The sequence below is a fragment of the Hypanus sabinus genome, chromosome 14 (assembly GCF_030144855.1).
Source record: "Hypanus sabinus isolate sHypSab1 chromosome 14, sHypSab1.hap1, whole genome shotgun sequence".
NCBI lineage: Eukaryota > Metazoa > Chordata > Chondrichthyes > Myliobatiformes > Dasyatidae > Hypanus > Hypanus sabinus.
In genome coordinates, this window is record NC_082719.1 from 24,900,539 (window position 1) to 24,925,928 (window position 25,390).

Below are 25,390 nucleotides of genomic sequence, written 5' to 3' on the forward strand. Positions count from 1 at the left end.
ATATTCAATCAGCATTTTTCTAAAAGGAAGTCAATTTAATCAATTTAATTTTGGAGGATAAAATAACCACAATCATGAGGAAAAGTAAACAAATGATTTATAATAGCAATAACTGCATTTTAATAATGACTACTCTTCCAAAGCACTTGTTTAGCTACAAAGCACTCCAAGTTGTCTTGAGACGTGAAACGTGTTGAACATACATTGTTTCTTTCTATGACACAAAAATGAAGCAACAAGTAGAATGAGAAGAATCCAAAAATAATAGTAGAAAAATCATTCCAGTGCTTCCCCCACTTTTATTCCATTGGATATGACGAAATCATGAATCTCTCCTTAGCCCAGACAAAATGATGGACTTAATGTTGCTGCTCTGATGAAGTGAAAATACCCTTTTGTTAGGCAACTGGATCAAGTTCTGCCAATTTGGCAGAATGTGGGGTATTCACAAGAGACTGAATCAAATTCCCAACCACATTTAGCTGACAGCAATCCAGGTGGCCTTAAAATGTAGCATAACTACAACTTCTGAAATAATCTGGGAATCGTCCTTGTCATGAGGAATGGGAAAACATTTCTGAAGACACTTTTGCTGTCCCCACAACCGAATAAGAATTTAGTTGCAAATAAGCATAGTCAGGACATCTTGGTAACTGTAAATTATGACCTTTTTGGATCTTACCACCTTCTGTTATTTCACTTCTCTTTTCAAATTCATGAACTTCAACTCCATAAGTAATTTAAAAAAATGAATAAATGTAATTTTTTATCCTGGGATTTCTTTTTACCATTGGTAGCATGTTTCAGAAATGTTTATGATGATTAGCAGGTTGTGAAGATTAAAATTTCAGGTCAGGAGTAAATACTTATACATCATCCTACTCTCCTCTCTTCTCCACGTTCTCTATTTTCTTGGGTTTTCCTATCTCTTCTATTTTTATTAATTGGTTTTAATTCTTGCACATCAATTTATTCATATGTTAATGATACTGGAATTGGCAGTATAGTGTTGAAGAATGTTTTAGGGTTTAGGAAGTTATCACTGAAGTGGGTAAGTGGCTAAAAATGTGGCAAATGGAATTAAATATGGAAAAGTGTGAGGCACTATGTTTGGAGAGAGCAAACAAGGGGAAGCAAAAAACTTCACGTACTGAAGATCCGAGGTTGGACCAGGAAATGCCAGAAAACTACAGAGATTTAGCAGCATCTGTGGGAGTGGAGAAAGACTCCATATTCTAGGTCTATTCCCTTTTCTAATGATGCTGCCTAACCTGCTAGGTGCCCAGCATTGCAAACATCTAAAAGCTACAGATGATGGAAATATAAAATACAAAGACAGAAAATGCTGGATATACTCAATGGATCAGGCCATATCTATGAGAAAAGAGTTAAAGTTTCAAGACACTTCTGAGAAAGGAACTCCAACAATCTATCAGTGTGATTTTAAAGTTGATAAACATTTCAAAATGTACTTTTTAAATTAATGAGCAAAATTAGAAATATTGCACCTTTCAAACACCAGTCTCATGAAACACATTGTTATGAAAGGCAGATTTGTTAGCTATACTTCTACTAAAATACCAGATTGTCAAACTGTTCATTATCCTCAGCACCATTACAACTTAACTTTTCAAATAAAAATGTTCTGAAGCATTTGGGATATTATCCATCGAAATAGCAGAAATGGTGCATTCAGGTAAGAAAAGGAGGTCTGAGATTAGTTGAAGAACCTTTCACCTCAGAATTAATACGGTATGCATAATATTTGAGGATTGCATTTCTGATTTGTTTCCCTGCTTTCTGAGTTTGTACAGTGTCAAGCCAACTCTCTGTTGAAAATGGTTGGTAATACATTTTTGCTTGCTTTTTAGTGTGAGATACATGGTAGGAAAGAATAAAGCTTCAGGATGAAATTGTTAGCAACATGCTGAGGGTTTGATTGAGGTCAGTACCTACTGTGTCAGCAAAATCTTGTCTGTTAATTCAGGTGAACTTTTGTTCACCTCTGAAGTTTTAATTCTGCAGCATGTATTTTAAATATAAAACAGTATTTTTTTTTCTCCAAAGCAAGAGTTTGGACTAGAACATCCTTTACATTAACTTCTTTAGCAAAAAATGCTGACAAATGTATGCATACTGTGAAAAATAGACTTAAGATAGCCATTTACTTGGAAAAGGAAGCAAAATATAATAATCCTTCAGTGTGAGGAACTCTGCTGTGCTGGGATTGAGTCCCAAGCATTAAATGAAACCCATGTAGTGAGGGCAGTTTGTTAATTCCTTGGACTAACTGATCAGCTTACTGGGTTCTTGTGACTAGTCAGATAGACATGCAGTTTATGTAACCCCATTACCTCTAGTCTATCGATGGAGTCAGCACTCTCACAACACACTTGCCGATCTGCAGCATGATGACCTACAGCCAAAGCGATGCACAGAGAATAAAGAGGCTTCAGTTACAGCCAGGACTTCACTGAATTATTCCCATTGCCTTCAGCAGTCAAGATGTCTTTCTTTTGGAGGATATAATCTGTTAAAATATTTTCCTTCATACAGTACATGAAAAAATATCTAATTCTAGATATATTGAACAATTAAATAAAATAAATAAAGTTAACATTAACAACAGAAATGTTTTTCATAAAGGTTTCATTAAATTATAACACAGTTTAATATTTTAGACATGGTTTGAAATATTGCAATGTTTGCCTAGGTAATAAAAACGTTGATGCTGAAATGTATTCTGTAATGATCATCAAAATCAAATTTTGATGCATGAGAAACTTTGTAAATGCATGGGAAATCATTAAAACTTCAAATCACAAAGTCATAAAATGTTTTAGACATTTTACAGGATAAATACCTAAAAGTAAAATGTTCACTAATATTCTGCCACTCAATGATGACAATGATTTTTGTCGTTACCATTTATCAACACACAATACTGTAATTGTTTACATTGTTTTATTATAGGATGAATATCTTGCAATAAGCATGAGAAAGAAGTTAGTTAATTAAATAATAATTCCAAGAGCATGTATGAGAGACTTCAGTTTCGTCTGTACACTGACCTTGAGATAAATGTATACCCAAACAATACCAAGTTCTTTGATCATGAATGGCTCATTTAATGTTCCCTTGGGAGGTTTCATAATCTCTGGGAACTGTCCAAAGGAGTGACCACACCTGCAATGCTTAGGTTTCACACAAATCCCACGTAAACCTTGCTTTTCTACTGCTGTTTCTCTTGGACAGCACTGGACTTTTGTTCAATAAATTGCTCTAAAAGAAATAATGCAGCTTCTATCTCAATTCAATAAAATTAATTTTAAGATAAACAAAAGCAAGTGTTTCAGCTTGAAACAAAATTTCACAAAGAATTCCTATTTGTTTGAAGGTTCTTTACCCCTTCATGAACTTGCATGCATTCAGCAACACTATGCATAATTGCAAATAGACAAAACATACAACAATGATTATACAATATAGTGTAAGATAATAGGAGGTGGATACGGGGAAGGGTGCTCTGAGGAAAGTAACACATTAGTTTATTTCAGGGAACGCACTCAATCTGGCTGCAACAAAGCACCTGCTGTTTTAATTTAATCCTGATAAATATGAGGAGTTTGTCTTTTGGGAGGCCTAATAAGAATAAAACGTGCAAAATAAATGGAAGGGCACTAAGAAGTGTAAAGGCCCTTATGGGGAGAAGGCAGGAGAATGGAGTTGAGAGGGAGATTGAATCAGCCATGATCGAATGAAGGAAGAAACTCAATGGGTTGAATGGCCTAACTCTGCTCCTATATCTTATGGTCTAAGTACCGAGGAACAAAGGGTCCCCTGGGTACAACTGTGAAGATCTGATTGGGACAGCACAGATGAATAAGGTGGTGAAGAAGGCCACCTCCTTATCAAACTTGTCTTAATGAAGCAGAGCATAGAGTATGTGATATGGGAGGTTATGGTACAACTGGTGAGACCATAGGAGAAATCCTGTGTGCCATTCAGGCTGTCACACTATAGAAACAACATGAGGGCAGAGAAGATTCACCAGGATACTGCTTGCGATAGAACATTTCAGTTATGATGAGAGACTGAATTTGGTGTGTTTATTTCCTTTAGCATGGAAAAGTATGAGTTTGGAGAGGGAACATAAGAGGATATACAAAACTATGATGGGGTGTAAAAAGGGCAAGTATTACAAAACTTTTTCCCACATCAGGGGTGTTCAAATCTAGGTTTAAGGTAGAGTGATAACCTTAAAAGAGATCTTTTACACACTGTCATAACATTTAAGAAAAAGCTAGACAAACACTTTAATTAGCAAGGCATTGAAGGTTACATATCAGGTACTGAAAAATAGAATTGGTATAGATGCTTGATGGTTGCGTACATATGACGGGCCGAAGGGCCTGTTATTAAGCTGTATGATTGCCATATCCAGCCAGATATTTCCCTTCCTAAGACCTGCGATACCTGAGCCTGCTATTACTAAAAGTAATTGTCTGTTGAAATCTGATGCAACCTGCCTCAATTACATCTGTAATTTACTAACCTACGTTTCAAGAGCATGTAATTTCCCTGCTTACTACCCGTGCCAGTTAAATCACGTGTGGTCATGTCCACTGTTTCAAATTGTTCATGATTTAAATAGCATTCTCGCCCTTTTCTTGTTCAGACTGTTGATGGCAAAGGCTGCTGTCATTAAAAGTTTCATTCAATAGATCATTCATAAATCCGTAGTACTAGGTTTTCATCTTTAGTATTCCTTGTTCAGAATTGTTAGTGACAGCACTACATGTTACAAATGTGACAGGCATGGCTACTTCCAAGATATACTATTTATTAACTTAGCTCTGCTTTTTACAGTAACAGGTTTTTTGATACACATTAGCTTCTCTTTTGCTTCAGGTTGTTCACATGTAGTTCAGGCTTGAAAGGATAAGTCTTTAATGGGGTAATTTGAAATTATGAATTTAATTATGAGTCAGCTTTCTGGGTATACCTTATCTGAAATGAGCCTGGATTGGTCTCACTCCAGCACCTGATTAGACTTTACAGTTCCATGTGCCAGATGAACGTGGACGTCTGACGCTGGTGTTTGAATATTGAAGCTTGGAAATCTGCACCACTGAGGCAAAATCTGGCACCTGACTCAAGAATATATGACCAGCTGAAATTTCCAAAAGTGGCAGAACGTACTGGTGGTTATTAAAGTAACACTAGTTCTTATTCAAGCATGCGCATGTTTACAACCACTACCTGCTGCGAATGAATTTGTTTGATCTGATTAATTGAAATAAGCAGTTTTACTGTCTATTTATTTTACCTATTTACAGTTCATTCCTTTTCAAACTCATCAGCTTATCTTTGTGACTGCCTAAGTTTGAGATATCCTGTATCTCAGAGAGCACATTCACAGAAAGTAAGATACTAATACCTGCATATGATTGGAGTTTTTAGGAGATTACTGGGCATCACATATTTTTGTGTACAATCATGTGGCATTTGGTCTTCCTCTACTGAATCTAGGTTTGCGAGGTTGGCTGTGGTATGTGAGAGTTTAATGGTGCTTGGACTAGAAACTTACCTTAATAAATCAGCAACACACAAGGACTCACCCATCTTCTTTTGTGATGGGAACAGTATGACAGTTGTTGGGAGCTGAGGCTAAGAGGATGACACTCACTGGGTGAGGAATCAAGCTGCATAGCATTTGATAGGGAGGAGGGGTTTGGATCAGAGCATTTGGTGCAATGTGGGGAAATGGGAGAACATTAGAAGAGAGGGTGGAGGAGTTCTGGAAGGGTCAGAAAATTGGCTAATATCAGGAAGGAGAATAAAAGTTTGGAGGGTCAGGGTCCCAAGGTTCAATTATATCTTGTTGTGCATACCCATCCAATCACAAGAATGATTTATGATAAATAGTAGGCAACCGTCGATCCCAGGGGATGATGGGTTTGCGCCTCTGGTGGATTCATGATAGGAAATGCCTTTTCAACTTCATGTTTGATATGATTCAAACTAGTAATGGTTGCAAAGACAATTTATCCCATTTTTAACTAAACGATCAGTCAGATGGTTCTTTAGTTTCTTGGCAGTAAACTCAAGGAGTTCATGCAGTAAAGCATTGGAGATTGCCATGTTGTATTTGAGTTATCCAGCTCAATAATGACTGCTGTTTATATTCGAGAACCTCCAGCCACATCAGTGTGGCTTAGAACCTGTTTGAACCTTTCCCTTCTGAAATGTTAGAAACCCAATAATTAGGCAAAAAAAAAGAGACTTAAAACATGGCTTCAATTATATATAAAAAGTATAATTTCTGTACACCGACACAGACACTACGTGGGCACACACATACTCTTTAAAACTGAAGTTTCCAAAGATTGTTTTCAATACTTTTGGATTCAAGATTAGCAGATCAGTTTAATTTTAACTTTTTTTGGCAATGAATATAATATTTTAAAATACACTTTACAAATGCTTATTTCAATTAATTAAGTCAAACAAATTAATTCATGGCAGATATTGGATGTAAACATGTACATGCTTGAATGACAACCAGTGTTACTTTCATAACCACCAGCACGTTCTGACGCTTTCGGAAATTTCAGCAGGTCATATATTTTTGATTCAGGTGCCAGATTTTGCCTCAGTGGTACAGATTTCCAAGCTTCAATATTCAAACACCAGCATCAGACTTCCATGTTCATCTGGCACATGGAACTGGTAAAGTCTTATTAGGTGCTGGAGTGAGACCAATCTAGGCTCATTTCAGATAGGATCCACTCAGAAAGCTGACTCATAATTAAATTCATAATTTCAACCCCACAACCAAGATTAATCCTAACCAAATGAAAGGACAATTTACAGTGAATAACTAATCCACCTAAAATGTCTTTGGAGGAAACCGAAGCATCTGGGAAAACCTATGCATTCCACGGGGACAATGTACAGAGACTCCTTACAGAATGGTGGTAGAATTGAATGCTGAGCTGTAATAGCGCTTGTGCTAACTGCTAACATGGCACTCAAAAGTACATTGTTTTTCTTTATTAGATACATAACACAGTAACAGACCCTTCTAGCCCAATGAGACAGCCATGTGACCAACTAACCTAACTCATACATCTGGTGTGTGGGAAGAAACTGAAGTACCCAGCAGAAACCCACATGGTCACAGGGAGAACGTACAAACTCTTTATAGAGAGCGAGGTTCTGTAAAGTGTTACACTAACCACAATGCCATGTGCCACCCTCTAATCTTAATAACTACCACATCACTAATGTGCTAAATAACTAACCAAAGTAAAAGCTACTGTGATGATCGACTCCAATAATGGGCTGAACTACATTATTCCATGGAATGGAAACTCATTTGCAAACAGTTAATTAGTGTTTGGTGTGCTTACCTTCGCTGAAGAAAAGGTGATGGCTTAAAATACTTTAATTCTTTTAGTGCTCAGATTTATGCAATGCCTTACCAGAGCCAATGGAGAAATCTTATACTACACCCCTGTTGCTTTTGGGTGCATTGTATGTGTGACTAAAGTACACATCTTTCCATTAACACCACCAAGGGATCTTTAAGTTGGTTTGGTTTCTCCATTTGTTAAAAAGAAAAGTACCAAGTCAAAGTTATCTAAACCCTCACTTGCCTCACGTGACAAGTCCAATATACCAGAAATATGTAATGAATTTATTCCAGTGCAAAATATTCAGAAATAGTTCTGAAAAATGTTGAAATGGCTGAAGCTACATTCAGACGTACAGTATGTTATTTTTAAAAAAAATTGTTACATGAACTGTTTATTTCATAAAGCAAGTGACATCTACTAGAAAGACAAAGTGACTTCCAACTAAAATGTGCTTAGAATTCACTACTGAAAATTTCTACATAATTGTGAACTGCTTTACATACGTATTGATATTGAATATTTGAGAATTACACAGTGGAACAGAGTAGGTTTACTTACTTTGATGTTGATAAGTATAACAAACTCAGATAAATTTATTAAAATATCCCTACAATGAATAATAGTCTGGCATTTGCAATGTTTGGTGTAAATTATTTATTGAACTAATTTATTACATTTGAGAGCAAATATTTTACAAAATAGTTCATGCGATGTTTTTTCAAAATGAAATTGTTTAAATATTTATCTCCAAATTTCTCTTCTCTTGCCATTGGTGCAAACTGTAGTCATAAATTTAAAACAGTCTTCCATGATTTAAGAATTTAAGTTTCTGCTCCAGAACACACCAACAGAGATGCCAGATATTCATTTTCTGAGTAAAGGGTAATTTCACTCCCACGGAGGGATGACAGGTTCATCTGTCTTTAGAAATTTTGGTTGGCATTTTGTTGCGCTGTTCTGTGGCGAGTACAATAGGATAACAGGTAAATTTTTGACTAAAGGGGTTCCTGTAAATCCAACTTGATACCATTGAAATCCAAGTTTAACATCTGTAATCCAACAATGGCCAGTAGCCAAACCTGGGACTTCCCTGGTTTTGTATCTTTATACAGTGAAATTTTGAGTGAGAACTAACACTGCATTCTGCAAGAAAATACGTAAGATAAAACATGCAGTAAAACCTCTACAATTCCACCATCAGACTCACAAGTTGGACTTTTGGGACCCTAAAGATATATTCAATCTTCAAGCTCAAAGAAATAAAAAAAAATATGGAGAGCCAACATTTCAGGACTTTATTCCCTTTTATGTTTTCCAAGGATTTTGAGCACCGTTTCCCAAGAAAGTGAGAGAAAGGTCAGAAAGAAAGGTACTCCTTCACCTAGAGAAGACAAAGACCCATAGCAACAGGAACAACAGGGACATTTTTGTTCGTCTTATTCTGCTGAGTCCTCTCACCTCAATAATGAACTGTAGGAAAATGTGGAATATATCCCGCTACAGAATGCCTGCTTGAGGATATAGAGGAATGTCTGGAAACATGAAACACAAGTCTATATTTTAGTATTATTTTTACACTAAGCTTTTTATAAGTGATAAAGGCCCTTTAAATACAGATTTCTGTCTTAGACAATACAAGCGATATTGTAAATGTAGAGCCAAAATTGAAATTTGGAAGAACAAAACAGAATTTAGACTTATACAATTATTTCAGCAACTTTGCATTAAATTACTACATTGGTTAAGTTCACTTTTAAAAATACAATTTGCTTAATTGCACATTATGTACATGAACACTTAGAAGTACCAACATAAAATTAAGTAAAATAATTAAAGTATTTTTGATAACTAGACTAGTGACGTATATTCAATAAATCAACCCCAGCTAACTTACACAAATCTCAATGATTCTATGTTTATATGCAGATATACATTTTAACAGCAGAAAGCATTTTTCAATATATTCACATACAAATAAGCCCTACATATAATTTACAGCAATTATATTCCAGTTACAGTACTGCGCCCAGCAATACAGTTCATATTCTATATCCTTTTAATGGGGTAGTGCATGTTTTTCCGCAAGAAATAAAGCAGTAAAATAAATCTGCAATGTAACTAAATATCCTTATGACAAAATTCATGTTCAAATATTTAAAATATTTTGAAACAAACTTTTATTCATAATGCAAACATAATGCATCCAGATAGCAACATGAACCATTAATTATGAAAACTGCAAATATTTTATTGAATGCAGTTAATCTATTTTATACTGATTATTGCAACTTAATTTGCTTAACAATTACTATCATGAAGTGTTAGTGAGGATTATTTTAAAATTCATAGAAAAATTTTTCATTACTGTCACAAAACTAAAATATACATGGTATTTATAAAATTTGCCAACATTGTTTGGCTTTGTATGACATTAGTGTTTTGCTGAACTTCAAATGGAAATTATTCAAACTGTTACTAACAATCCACAAAGATTTGACTGCTTCCACAAAATTCAAGGCTACAAATTAGGACCAAATGCAAATGTCAGTACTCTTTTCTTTGCTGCACTCATTCAAGTATCAAATGGAATGTACTTCAGAGTGTTCTAAAAATTAAAGAGCTAAAACAAAATATACTTAAGAAAGGGGGTCTGTGTATTCAGCAAGAGTGAGATATTTGGTATCCAAATATGTATTTGTTTTTGAGAAATATGGACAAAGGTTTGGTTAAATTAGTGCTGCTGCACTGCATTGAATTTGATCATTGGTACAAAGATATATGGAAAATGTCAAAGTGCAGGGGTGTCTTAAACAAACACGTCATTATCAACATGCATAAGCCTAAGTCCCATAGGCAGTGCATTGAGTATGATTTAAGTAAAGAAGAGATGTAGGAAGGGAACTATATGTGTGTGTATGTAATATATATATTATTTATATATGTGTGTGTATTATATTATATATACAGACATATACACACACACACACAAATTTAAAGCAGCTACAAGTCAATGGTTTGTTATTAATAATGAAATGAAACAAAAACTATACAAACTAGAGTGAAGATAAAATAAGGTTAGGAAGATTCAATTAGATTTCGACATATAAATAGAAAATGGAGCATTTGATGAATGCAAACAATGTTTATCCATTGGATTACAGAAAATGTTCAGTACTACTGGTGAAATGTTATTAAAGAAACATATTACTCACAAAAGCCTGAAAGTCCAAAATTTCAGTGGATGAAAACCAGCATTCTGTTTTCCTGAAATTGGTGCAGAATCTGTTTTTGTGAGAATTGCACCTCATTTTCCCAATCATCAATTTGTAGTATTTTATTTCTGTAGTACGCTAGTAGAACACGTGCATGGCCGAGGGTTGTACATGTACAAATAATGAGATATGATGAAATTGAGTAGATAGGTTGGTGAGAGGATACAAAGAAATGTGGAATTCTCAGATCATGCAGGGGCATCCTACTCTTTAAATTAAAAAATTGGTGAAGAGTAAGCATGAAGAAAGATTCTAATCAAATTTTTGAAGAGCTAAACTTAAAGAGGCTATGCTAATCAATTCAAAATTTAAACAATATTTTCATGCTCCTTGTAGCACCTTGGTAAGAATGTTTATAGAATGTCCTGCCTTAATATGGTTGGAGAATTTAGAATGGGATATCCTGCATGAAGCAAGTCAGATTGGGGTCCTAATTTCTCCCACTTGATTTCACAGAATAAACTAAAAGCCTGGGATCCTATAAATAATACATATCAAACAAACAAAGGTGGTCAAATTTGCCAGCAGGGTTACCTAAAATATAGAGAACTTGGGTAAATAATTTCAAGTTTTACATTTTAAAATAAACAACATTTATTACTGGCAAAAATAAAATGTGTAATTGACAAATAAATATGACAAATAACTGTAGCATGCATTACTAGGCAAAAGGTGCCTCATTCAGAAAAATAGAGGTGAAGATTTTAACATTTAATATGGAGAGGATTTACAAATTTCACGAAGATGCAAATAGCAACGTCACCGTTTTCCAAGAATCAGAGGGAAAAACTAATAAGCAGAAAGCCTGGAAACAAAATGGTACGGAGACCCTTACCAAGGTTTGAAAAATATCATGTGATACAAATACCATATTTCAAGCTTTGAGAACACATATTTTGTCTGATGTAACATAATCAAGAAACTATCATACTCAAAATCATAAATGCATTTAATAATATGTCAAGCAAAGCATCAGAAACAAAAAGAATTCAAGCTGGATGCTGCACAAAGTAAAGGTACAAAAGGGCCACACTTCAGAGCGCCAAATTAGTTTTTACAGGCTTCCCACTTTCTTATCTTGCAAGACTCTGATCTTCCTACCAGTATACGACCCTGTCCACATTTGCTAAAATAAAATCAAGTTGCAATAAAAAATACTTTTCCTCAGGGCTACAAAACTCTACCCTGTTCTTTTGAATGAGATTTCATTTAAAATACAGGTATCTGTAAATGATGAAATACATTTAATGCCCTGTTGTACAAAGTTGATTTTTTAAGTTGCAAAATACACATTTGATGCAGTTACATCATCATTTTAAACTAAGTGACAAATATCTTTTCGTGACTCGATTTAGAAAATCATACTCAAATGCATGGTCCAACTTCGTGGATCTCTGCAGTCGACAGTGGCTGCCTTGTGTTTCTTAGCATACAGTAACTGTGTTGCAGAGATGGTTGCTGTCAAAATGAAGTTCCTGAGAAAGAATGGGCCTGTGTGAACGAAGCAGGATTGCCAAATGTACTAATATGGGTATGTGACAGGATCACTGAACTGCACACATTGAACTTCTGGGAGGGTTCACAGTTCTCACCACAGGCTCCTGGCTGTAATTCACAATATCTGCCTTCACTACGCGCTGTCATAAAAGAGAAAGCAGCCATATTATAGATCATTCAACAAATTCAGCACAAAATGCTAGTTTATTAGATAAGGGATTATTAAAGAAGGTCAGTAAAACGTATAATTTATCATTGTATCACTGACTGCTATAAGGCAATAACATAGTGTTTCATAAAATAGCTGCAACTGCTTTAATAAATTGACTCTTACTACTTTTCAGTAAGATTCAATGAACAAGGAACTGGAAGAAATCACAATATGGGAACCACATGGTAGAATATTTTTTTAATTTCACTGAAGATACCATACTCAGGCTGTTAACAGGATGGAAATAAATACAAGGTAAATTCAACATTTATATTTAATACTTAAAATAAATGAATTAAGTAATAGTTGACAGTACTATGTTATATTCCATTGTATTTAATATATTTTCTAAACTACTGCCACAGTACCTGAAATTATTGTAAGACACACACTCTACTTCGGCAGGGTGCAGAACCCTGGGATAGATTCGCATCATGTAGGTAATTTACCAACTCGGCCCTGACAATATGCTGCCAATAAGATCATGCCAGGAAAGCAAAAGAGTAATGAAGTTGACAAAAAGAAAAGAATGAGAGGAAATAATAAAGATGAAGTTGAAATGTTTCACAATTTGTATAAGCAACAATAAAGAAAGAGTTTCAAGTAGCACAATAAAGTACTAAAGCACTGAGATTGTGTTTGATAATATTTTAACGCCAACAATAAACGTAGTATTTTAAATTAATTAGTGCCAATGTCCATAATCAAACAATATATTCAGGCTGGACTTTGAAAAATGAACACAACATACAAGACAGGAGACAAGTTAAATTAGAGAACACAGGTTCTTTCAGATAATTTATAGCCAATTTAGATGCGATCTATGAAAATAAATTTGAATTGCAATACTTTGCAAAATTTTAAACGTTAAAGGAAATTTTAAATACAGCTGTGACATGAAAAAAACATTAAAAATATTTACTGATAACATAAAATATAAAAAAATGTGCTATCATTGCATGTAATTCTTCAATAAATTACTATATTAACTCCAGGGATGAAAACAGCAGAGACAACCCATTGCACATGATCACTCTTTAATAGAAGAATATTAGTTCTAATATGTAATGCTATAATTGGCCACTCTACTTGGAAGAAAGCAGACACTCCACAAGTTAGCAGACAAGTTGCAAGATTTCCTACAGAATTAAATCAAATCATTACTCATTCATTGACATGATTAACAGGAATCATTTTTCTGATTAGTCAGTTTAATAAAGTAGAAAAGGCTCTGTTTAAAATCCTTCACTGCTTGAAAAGCTTTTGATCAAGAATTTAAAGTGAAAACCCATTAATAAATAGACAGCACAGTTAAACTGGAAAATATACTTTACAAATGGAAGACACTTTAAAATACCTAAAATAGTACTACTTCTTGAGGAGCATCTGTACTCAAAATAAAATTGATTTTTTCCAAAAAAACCGTGCACTATACTTTAAACTAATCTTATAATATCCATACTTCAAAAAACTGGCAATTATTTATCACATTTATAAAACTAAATTTCAAACAGACATGTTATGTTTATCTATAGATGTTCTTGCAATAGGCATCAAACAGAGGTTTAGTTTGTGATGAACAGAAAATTCTCAAGTAAATTTTGTAGAAATGCTACACAAGTTGCTTTTGCTCTTTTGCTCTCTGCCTTCAAATGGGCTCATTTAAAAAGGCTGATACCATAAGTGTTCTGTAGATCAGGCTGGAAAATGAAACCACTAAGGCTGGCATTACTGGAGGTTTGATCACATTATGGTTGCCTATAGTACACACCTCAATTTCCCTTTCCTTTATAATGATTGTATTTACTGCAGAGATCTCCTTGGCACCAATAAAACGGTTTGATAATGAATAATATCTTCAGGATGGAAAAAGAGGAAGGTAACAAGAAAAATCTATGAAATGTAAGTTCCTCAGCCTCCAGACTTAAGAACAGAATGGAACAGTCTTCTCGATTGAAGTTCTGCATTTGTGGTGTTTTCAATCTGGCTTCCTAGGTGATATATTTTTTCTCTTTTCCAAAAAAAAATCAGCAGAGCAATTGGAGACCTATATAGGAATAGAATTTATTTTTAAAAGTAATTACATATCTTTCTTTATCCATTTATCTATCTATTTATTTATTTATTTATTTATTTATTTATTTATTTAAATATTTATTTATCCAGATACAGCACGGAACGGGCTCTTTGGGCCCTTCATGCCGTGCCATCCAGCAACCACTGATTTAACCCTAGCCTAATCACGGGACCACTTACAATGATAAATTAACCTACCAATCGTTACATCTTTGGACTGTGGGAGGAAATCTGAGTGCCCGGAGAAAACCCCTGTGGTCAGAGGGAAGAATGTACAGACTTCTTACAGACAGCAGCAGGAATTAAACTGATGTCACTGGTACTGTAAAGCATTGTGCCAACTACTACACTATTAGGCTACCTCTCTGTATTTTAAAATACCCTGTTACTCAAGATTAAAGCTTATTTATCTTGTGTACATCCCGACAGACAGTGAAATGTGTTTTTTGTTCACAACCAACACACCCAAAGATGTGCTAGAGGCAGCCCACAAGTGTTGTCACACGTTCTGGCGCCAACACAGCATGCTCACAATTCTTGGCAGAACAACGCAGAATACAACATAACAGAACAAAGCAAGCAAAAAAACAATAACAGCAAAATAAGTCCCCACTCTTTCTTCCCACTCATCTGACTGCCATAGCAGACTGACAGAGATTCAGAGAACCAGAGCTCTGGTCAATGGCCCTCAACCTCTGGATTTCAGATTTGACCCTTGGGCCTTGATCCTCAGCATCAACAGACCTGCCAATCACCATTGGAACGGGACAATGGCAGGACCTCAAAGACTAGGCCTCGCATCCAGTCTTGCCAATTCACTAACTCAAGGGGCAATTGGACCTTGTTCTTTTTGCCCGCACAGGACTCGAACTCCGGAACCTACCAACAGCTTGCTATGGGAGAGGGAATTTACCAGCCCTCGTCGATACTTGCCTGCTAGTTTTATATCTGACATCCCTGCCTGGTGGAGATGTCCCACATTCACGTCGCAGACCTCTGAACGCAGAGTGGAGACTTGAGTTTCCAGCCTGTCCTCAATTACATCCGCATCCCTGTTCCTATGCTCTAACCTGGCCCCTAACTCTCTTTCTTTATCCCTAACACTACAAAGCATCTAAAACTGAGCTGTTACCTCAATGGAGGCTGCAGCATGGCACCATCTTAAGCAGAGATGTGACAATCATTAAATTAATAGAAGAATCTTAAATCTGTGATGATTTTGATGATTTGTTTCCTGTTAATGATCATTTTAGAGTTGTATTTGGGTGGCTTGATAAAGACACGAGTTGTTTGGTGCTTGGTCCCACTTGAGGGCTATATTATTTTGGCCCTACTTCTGACCAAGCTGCATCAATGTCAATGGTGTGGTCATTTCTCCAAATTCACAGACAGGATGTAATACCTATTGGCTGATACCAAGACTTCCAACAACCTATTAGTTCTCTGTATCTTCCTAATATTATTTTGATCCCATTCAAAAATAAATAGGCTTGACAAGCAGGCAGTGTGATTCTTTTGGCTTACTACCAAGATCATTAGGATAAATCCTAATGCATGGTTGCATCTCTACTTAGAAATTTGCAAAGATTTTGTATATTATCTGAAACCTGGACAAACTTCTATAGATGTGCAGTGGACAGTATACTGACTGGTATAGAAACCAGTCAGTACACTCTCCAGCAGAGCCTGGTATGGAAACACCAAGTGGAAAAGCCTACAAAAAATCCATTATGGGTAAAGCCCCCCCCCCACCGACTACTGAGAACATCAACAATGAGCACTGTCACAGGAAAGCACCATCCATTATCAAGGACCCCCACCATCCAGGCCATGCTTTCTTCTTACTGCTGCCATCAGGAAGGAGACAATGGAGTCTCAGGATCCACACCATCAGGTTCAGGGAAGGTTATTACTCCTCAACCATCAGGCTCTTGAACCAGAGGGGATAACTTCACTCGCAACAGCACTGAACTGTTCTCCTACCTGTGGAGTCACCTTTAAGAACTCTTCATCTCATGTTCTTGATATTTATAAATTATTTACTTATTACTTTTTTTTAATCTTTTTGTATTTGCACAATTAGTTGTCTTTTGCACATTAGTTGTTCATCTTGCCTGTGGGTTTCATTGATTCTATTGTGTTTCTTTTTATTTATTATGAATGTTTGCCAGAAAATGAATCTCAGTTGGATATGGTGACATAAATGTACTTTGATAGTAAAATTTACTTTGAACTTTTTGAACCTTCCTGTACATATTTCCATCACTTTATTCCAGGGTTTCTCAACCTGGGGTCCATTGATACCTTGCTTAATGGTATTGGTCCATGGCATAAATATAGGTTGGGAACCCCTGCTCTATTTCCTGCCTGATCATTTTCCAGTCTAAATGCCTTTTAAGTATTACTGTCATATCTAGTTCCACTCTCTCACATGGCAGTGTTTTCCCAGCAGCTGCCAGCTTTTTTATAAAAAGAACTTCACTCGCAAATTTTCTTTAAACTTTCTCCTTCTCACCTTAAGCCCATTAGCTTATGACATTTCTGCTAAATGAAAAACAGTAACTGTCTACCACTGTATGCCCCTAATAATTTATAATTAAGTCAGATCACTCCTTTAGTCTCTAGAAAAGTAATTCATATTTGTCCACACTTTTTACCAGAGCCAATACTTCGGTAAATCACTTTTGCACTCCCTCGAAAACCTCCACATCCTTCCTACAATATAGCAATCAGAAATGCAAGTAATACTCCAAAGTGTCGCCTAATTAAAGCCTTGTACAATACCAACATGACTTCCCAACTTCTATATTCAATGTGCTGACTAATAATGCCATTTACCTTCACTATCATCCTAAGTACTTGCACTGCTACTTTCAGGGAGCAATAGACTTGCACCCCAGTATCCCAATTTACATCAATGCCCCAATGCTTTCTGCCATTTACTATATATTTTGCTCCCAAAGTGCGACACCTCATATTGTCCAGATTAAACACCATGTGTCATTTATCTGTCTATAGTTTCCATGTGAAATACTGATATATCATGAATGATATGCTGCATTCTTTGACAACTTTTCTCATTACCCACAACTCCACTAATTTTTGTGTCATCTACAAATTTATTTATTAGTGTAGCTACATTTTTGTTTGAATTATTTATATATAACTGAAGCAACAGAGATCCAGATATGACCCCTGTGCAATACCATTGCTCACTAACCTCCAATCACAATAATACCCCTCACCAATTCCTTCTGTCTTCTAGCGCTAGGACAATTTTTAATCCAATCTATCAAGTCACTGTAGATTTTATGTGCCTGAATCTTCTGGAATTAAAACAACATGTCCTGGAACACTGACTGGACAACCCTGATCCTTCTTCAGCCAAGTCTCACTAATGGCTACAATATCATAATTCTACATGCTGATCCATGCTGTAAGCTCATTTGCCTTACCTCCAATACACCTTGCACTGAAATAGTCCCACCATGTTCAACCTTTCGGTTCCTGTTTGTAGCCGGGTTTAGATCTACAGCCCCCCCCCCCCCCCCACCTCCACAACAACTCCAGTAGCTGCCCTGAAATTCTGGTTCCCGACCTTTGCAACAGAAGTTTAAACCTTTCAGAGTACTAGCAACCTCCCCGTAAGGATATCGGTCCCTTCAGTTCAGGTGCAAACCACCCCATTTGGACAGGTCCACCATTGCTGGAAGAAAGCTCGATAGTCCAAAAACCTGAAGCCCTCCCTCCTGAACTTTCCTAATTCTAGACTGACTAGCATGTGGTGCAGATAGCAATCCTGAGACCACGGTCCTGTTCTTTAACTTAGCACTTAACTCCCTGAACTCACTTTGCAAGACTTCTTCATACCCTCTGCCTATGTCATTGGTACCAAAGGTGACCAAGACCTCTGACTGCATCCCCTCCCCTTTTAGAATGTTATGGATTCAATCCAAAATGTTTCTGACCCTGACACCTGAGAGGCAACAGGGAATCCTGTTCTCATCCTCCAAACCTTCTGTGTGTTCCCCAAACCAATAAAGATGCTATCACCACTTGCCCCTTCCCTTCTGAGCCACAGAGCCAAAGTCAGTGCCAGGGCAACACACACACAATGCTGGAGGAACTCAGCAGGCCAGGCAGCATCTATGGAAATAAGTATAGTCAACGTTTCGGGCCGAGACCCTTCAGTATGACTTTGCCAGGGACCTGGTTTCTGTAGCTTTTCAGGTAGGACATTTCGCCATCCCCCTCCCCCGATGTATCCAGAGCAGTTTCTATTATTAATGGGAATGGCCACAAGGGTACTTTGCACTGTCTGCCTATCCCCTTTCCCTCTGACAGTCACCCAGATACCTGCCTCCTGCAACATAGGAGTGACTACCTCCCTTATTACTATTTACAATTGGTCATATTATTTACAATCAATTTATCCTGAGCTATACAGAAAATGTGGACAAAAATTCAAGCTTTTATAAATTTTATGAAAAAAAATGAAGTGAGCTTGACTGTTTCACAATGGAACAAATAAGTACTTAGACACAGAGAACATTCTTTATCATTTAAGGAAATAAAGAGATATGAGATCAGTGAGCAATAAATGAATTGAATTGAGTTTACAATTGGTCATATTACTTACAATTAATTTATCCTGAGCTGGACAAAAATCTAAACTTTCTGAACTTTATGTGAACATATTTAGTTAACAATGTAACGCCATGAGCCAATGTGGACAGGAGGTCTCTTATCACCTTCCACATGAAAACATTTTACATTCATTCATCATTTTTACTCTTTCCATGATCAGCTATACACCCAACAGAATAAAAATATGCCCTTACATTCCATTAATTCTCTGAGCATGGTCACACTACCGGTAGTGGTTACCAAGTGAGCAACTCAACCATTCTTGGCCACTTTCCACTTTCTGTCCCATCCAATACTGCTGCTTTCCCCATTGAGATATGACCATCACAGCAACTAATCTCAAATAGTGCATCTTATAATAGTCCACACATTTCTCTACTCCACATTCCTTAATTTGCAATCAAATACTGAATCAGTTGCTATGGAATGATATACAGCCCTAAGATACAGACAACACCACAGTGAGTGCATACGTCATGGTCTGTGTAACTGAATGAATTATTAGGTCACATATGAGGTTAGTAAGAGGCAACCATATTAAGTGGACTGGAGTGATGTGTAGGCTATACTGGGCGCAGTTAGGATCACTAATGATTGTGATGCTTCTATACATTAATACACACGTATGTACTAAGATGCATATGGTTTTACAAATAAAGGAAACCAAACAATATATATATGCCAAGAAATTTAGTGACATTTAAATGAGGCTGTAATGAAAATAAGCAAAGGACTTTTAACCGCACAAATTTAATGCTTAACAAAAAATAATGCTTTTTTGCTACTATCCTACTTCCAATTTTGTCAGATTAAAATAACTGTCCATAAATTCAGAATCAAATTAACTGTACCACATTATGTCAACACTATTTCTGGCTGTACTGTGAAGTGCAGATCAAGTACATGAGGTACAGTTCAAGCAATGCCACAAAAAGATCAATGGATTAGGTACAACACATTATATTATGGTAGCCTCCAACATGATGGCATGAACAACAATTTCTTAAACTTCCAGTATTTGCCTCTCCCCCACTCCCCAACCATTCCTATTTCTCTCTCTCACCTCATCTCCTTACTTGCCCATCACTTCCCTCTGGAGTTCCACCCCCTTCCTTTTCTTCCATGGCCTTCTAACATCTCCCATCAGATTCCGCCATCTCTAGCTGTTTACAACTTCCCATTCCTTAACTTCACCACTCCTGGTCTCCTGGTTTCACCTATCACCTACTCCCTCCTCCTTCCCTCCCCCCATTTTCTTACTTGGACCTCAGCTTTTTCCCCATTGCTGCTGAAGGGTCTCGGCCTGAAACTCGACTGCTTACTCTTTTCCATAGATGCTGACTGTCCTTCTGAGTTCCTTGAGCATTTTGTGTGTTGCAATGATTTGGGTACAAGTTTAACTTATTGATAGTCTTGAAAACCCCTCAACTAGATGCACAAAGAGCAATTATGTTTCAGTTTGGTCACATAGTTTACACTTTAGTTTTATCAAAACTTTGGAACCTGTTGCACAACTGCACAAATTTCTATGTGTACAAATGCAATTGGAAAGGAAATCCAAATTTACTATGGTAAACCAAACCTCACTGAGAATACATGAAAAACACTGTGCTCCTTTATGATGTAGCACATGCATATCCACACTTCTTTAGGTCTGGTATAAAATAAATAGTTTTTATGCAAACAATCATAATGCAAAAGGAACCTAGTTAATCTCCAGCAGTTCCATAATTTTGTTTTCCAACGAACTGTCTGTATATACTTGCTGATCACAGGTACAGCAATGCATTTGTTAGGTTTGTGCCAATTTATGTTTTATAGCGGTCAAAAGAAGAGAATTCTAGGGTGGATGTGGGAGAATACTGTGCTTTATAACCCACATATTGTACATAATTAACTAATTGATCAGTTTCACTTCAGTTTACCTGACAACATTGTCTAAATTAATACTACATACCAGATGTTATTTCAGAAATGCTCTACAATATAGGAGTTTATAAACTAAAGGGAGTTTTCAACATCTACATCTAACCTCCAACCTCCCAGTCTATCCAGTTTGCAATCCTTACTACAGGTTCAATTAACTCCCAAAATATTTGTTTAGTTCCTAGATCTAATCACACACCACATATCAGATAACAAGGTAGGCCCAACTTACTTTTTTGTTGTCTTTCTTGATAATATATTAATGATACAATTAAAGCAAAATGCAAAGAAGCAGGAACAAATCACACTAATATATAATTTGCTGGTAATTTCAGTGGGTGGCATTTTTCTAATCCAAGATCAATTAAAAATATTAATTACGATGTGTTCCATTTTGCATTTTTGGTTTTGCTTCATATATTTAAAAATTCCACAGGGTAGATTTTCTAAAACATATTCCATTTCCTTGGAGCAATGGTTTAACTGCATTTGTGTGATTCAGTGTCAATGTTACATTTTCTTTGGATTTTCAAGGATTCCCTGAGGCATGAGAGTTACACCAATACCTGCAGAGACACATTTTAGCAAAGTTAACGGGATACCATGTAATTTTTTAGTCATCTCAATTACTTTCAGTATGGTAGCATTAATGCAGAAAGTTTCACTGAAACATGGCTTACTGGCTCTCCCTCAAACACTGAAAGTACCTCGAGGGAAAATGAAAATGGTCACAGAGTTAACAAATATTTAGATCGTCTACTGATCCCAAAGAAATTAAACCTCTTCATGGAGGCTCAATGAATAGATGTGCCAAGATTTCCCACTCTTTTGTCAGGACTAAGTCCAGTCAATGATCATGCTTAACCCAAGATGCTGCTGAAACATGTCATTCATCTAGGCAGGAATTGCCACTATTCTTCAACATGGAAAGGAATTGTACACTTTAAAATATGTCTTTGCAAATCTGATTAAACTCATTGCTCTGGCAAATTTCATTAGAATACATTGCTCTTCTTTCACTCAGTCCATCATCTCTATGTTAAAGTTTAGCTGGATTATAAAAAGCATTCTAATCCTGTACATGAATGCACCTAGAGAGAAAAGTGTCCTAGCCTCATGGAACATTCAATGTGATAGGAAAAGTATTTTACTTGGATTGAAATGCTTATTATATCATAGGTTACATAAACAGAAACACATTAATCACAGGATGGCTTACCTCACCAGAGCATCATAAAATTATTTTGTTTACCTGGAATAGCTCTACCTAGAAACAAAGTTAGCAGCATTGTCTTATTTTGTGGTTCTTCATGGTTTAAATTCAAGAGTTAAGCTTGTTTGTCACATGTGCTTCAAAACATACAGTGAAATGCCTCATTTGTGTTGAGGGCATCTGAGGGAAGACCACAAGTGTCACCCCACATTTTGGTGCTAACATCGCATGCCCACAATGCTCAGCGGGACAACACAGAAAACAACAAGCAATAAAATAACAATAGCAAAAATAAGCTCCATTCCACACACACACATCCTTTAACTCCCAGAACAGGCCTCCACCCTGCAGTGGACATGGTCTTGAGCCCATAGACACCGGGCTTCAACCACCCCAGCAAACTTGCAGAGATTTACAGACTCGGCTCTGGCCAATAGACCTCGACTTTCAGACTTCAGATTCAAATATTGGTCCTTGATCATCGGCATTGATCTCAGAACATGCCAATTCACTGAACACTAAGAATTGAAGTCAGAACTTGCCAATGACCAATAGAACACTAGACCTTGAACTCCAGTCTCACACATTCGTAAACCCAAGGGATCATCAAAACTCATTCCTCCTTTCCACACGGAACTTGGACTCCAGAACGCATTGACAACTTGTTTATACCTCCCTGTATCAATCTGAATTTCCTCAAGATCATAATACCATGTCTGATTTTCTTGGGAAATTAAATTTTCCAAGATTATCATCTGATGATCTTTTAATATTGGATACTCCTATTACGGATGTAGAAATTAAAGGGGCTATTTCCTCAATGAATTCTGGGAAAGCACCGGGTCCAGATGGTTATACAGTTGAATTTTTAAAATTTTTTTCCACTACTCTTTCCCCTTGGTTAGGTAAGGTTTTTGAGGAAGCCATTAGATTGGGGAATTTGCCACAATCTTTTTATAGAGCTTCCATTTCTCTAGTATTGAAGAAAGATAAAGACCCTACTAACTGTGCTTCCTATAGACCTATATCTTTCTTGAATGTAGACTCCAAGATTTTTTCCAAGTTACTGGCATCTAGATTGGAGAAGGTATTACCCAAATTACCCAAATTATTTCAGATGATCAAACTGGTTTTATTAAAAATCGCTATTCTTTTTTTAACATTAGGAGATTGTTGAATATTGTTTATACTCCCTCACATGACACTTCAGAATGCGTGATTTTATTAGATGCGGAGAAAGCATTTGATAGAGTTGAATACTTATTTAATGTGTTGGAGAAGTTTAATTTTAGTCTGATACTTATATCATGGATTAAATTGATTTATCATACTCCAGTAGCCTCAGTGTTTACCAATAATCAAAGATCTCCCTTTTTTCGCCTATTTCGGGGCACTAGACAAGGATGTCCTCTTAGTCCATTACTATTTAACATTGCCTTAGAACTTTTGGAATTGCCATCAGACAATCACAGGATATTTTGGGTATTAATCGTGGGACAGACATTCATAAGTTATCTTTGTATGCAGATGATTTATTACTATTCATTTCTAACCCGGAGAAATCCCATTCCAGCAGTTTTATCATTATTGGTTCAATTTAGTGAGTTTTCTGGGTATAAGTTAAATCTTAATAAAAGTGAATTGTTTCCTTTGAATAAACGGGTCCCAATTTATGGAAATTTACCTTTTAAATTAGTTAATGATTCTTTTACTTATTTAGGGATCAAAATCACAAAAAACCATAAAGATTTATTTAGATTTAATTTTTTACCCTTAATTGATCAGATTAAAGGTTTGTTTACTAAGTGGTCACCTTTATCTTTATCCCTAATAGGTAGGATTAATGCTATTAAGATGGTTATTTTACCTAAGTTTTTATATATTTTTCAAGCGATACCAATTTTTATCCCGAAATCTTTTTTTACTAATGTTGACTCTAAAATTTCTTCATATATATTTCAGAATAAAAATCCCAGGTTAGGTAAAACATATTTACAGAAGACAAAAAAGGAAGGCAGGTTAGCATTACCTAATTTCAGATTTTACTATTGGGCAGTTAATATTAGATATTTGTTATGTTGGTTGAAAGATGGGGGTGGATCTTTCGGCCCTCGTTGGGTGAGTTTAGAAACTAAATCTGTATCAGCTTATGCTCTGGGTTCTATTTTAGGGACTTCTCTCCCTTTTGCTCTTTCTAAATTGCCGAAACGAATTGACAACCCGATAGTTAAACATACTTTGCGTATATGGTTTCAATTTTGGAGATTTTTTGGGTTGACTCAATTCGTTTTAAATAGTCCTATTGTATCTAATTGTTTTTTCCACCCTTCCATTATAGATCATGCTTATTCGGCTTGGAAAACTAAGGGATTACTAAGATTTTCTGATTTATTTTTGGACAATTGTTTCATGTCTTTTGAGCAATTATCCAACAAATATAACTTGCCTAGATTTCATTTTTTTTTAGATATTTACAGATTAGACATTTTTTAAGTTCTGTACTCCCTACGTTTCCAAATTTTGTGCCTTCAGATATTTTGGAGAGTTTATTTGAATTAGACCCTTTTCAAAAAGGGCTTATTTCAAAACTTTATAATATAATTATGAAGATACGTTCAGAGCCTCTTTATAAGACTAAAAAGGATTGGGAAAGAGAGCTTAGTCTTATTATTTCTAGTGAGAATTGGGATAGAATTCTTCAATTAGTTAATACATCATCGTTATGTGCCAAACATTCATTAATACAATTTAAGGTCGTACATAGGGCCCAAATGTCCAAGGATAAATTAGCTCATTTTTACTCTCATATTAGTCCTATTTGTGATAGATGTCAATCTGAAATTGCGTCTTTAACTCATATGTTTTGGTCGTTCATTTTTGGAGAAATATTGGAAAGATATTTTTGATATTATTTCTGCGGTTTTGAATATTGATTTACAACCTCATCCTATTACCGCAATTTTTGGTTTACCAATGTTAGACTCACTGCATTTATCTTCTACTGCCCGTTGAATGATTGCATTTCTAACTCTGATGGCTAGAGGATCTATATTGTTGAATTGGAAGGAAATTAATCCTCCCATTGTATTTAATTGCTTCTCTCAAACTATGTTATGTTTAAATTTAG

At 36.0% G+C, this 25,390-nt stretch overlaps 1 protein-coding gene across 2 annotated transcripts in view; it reads right to left on the minus strand.

Moving 5' to 3' along the window:
- Window positions 1-9,841: 9,841 nt before the first annotated feature.
- rab28 (RAB28, member RAS oncogene family) overlaps window positions 9,842-25,390 on the minus strand; it is a 125,476-nt gene continuing 109,927 nt past the window's right edge. Inside the window, exon 7 of one of the 2 annotated variants that reach the window (XM_059988887.1) lies at window positions 9,842-12,330. In XM_059988887.1, the coding sequence (XP_059844870.1) occupies window positions 12,238-12,330 (93 nt within the window). In that variant the 3' untranslated portion in view covers window positions 9,842-12,237. Of the gene's footprint in view, window positions 12,331-12,354; window positions 12,872-25,390 lie in introns of those variants that run through there. The other variant, XM_059988888.1, reaches the window with a different exon arrangement.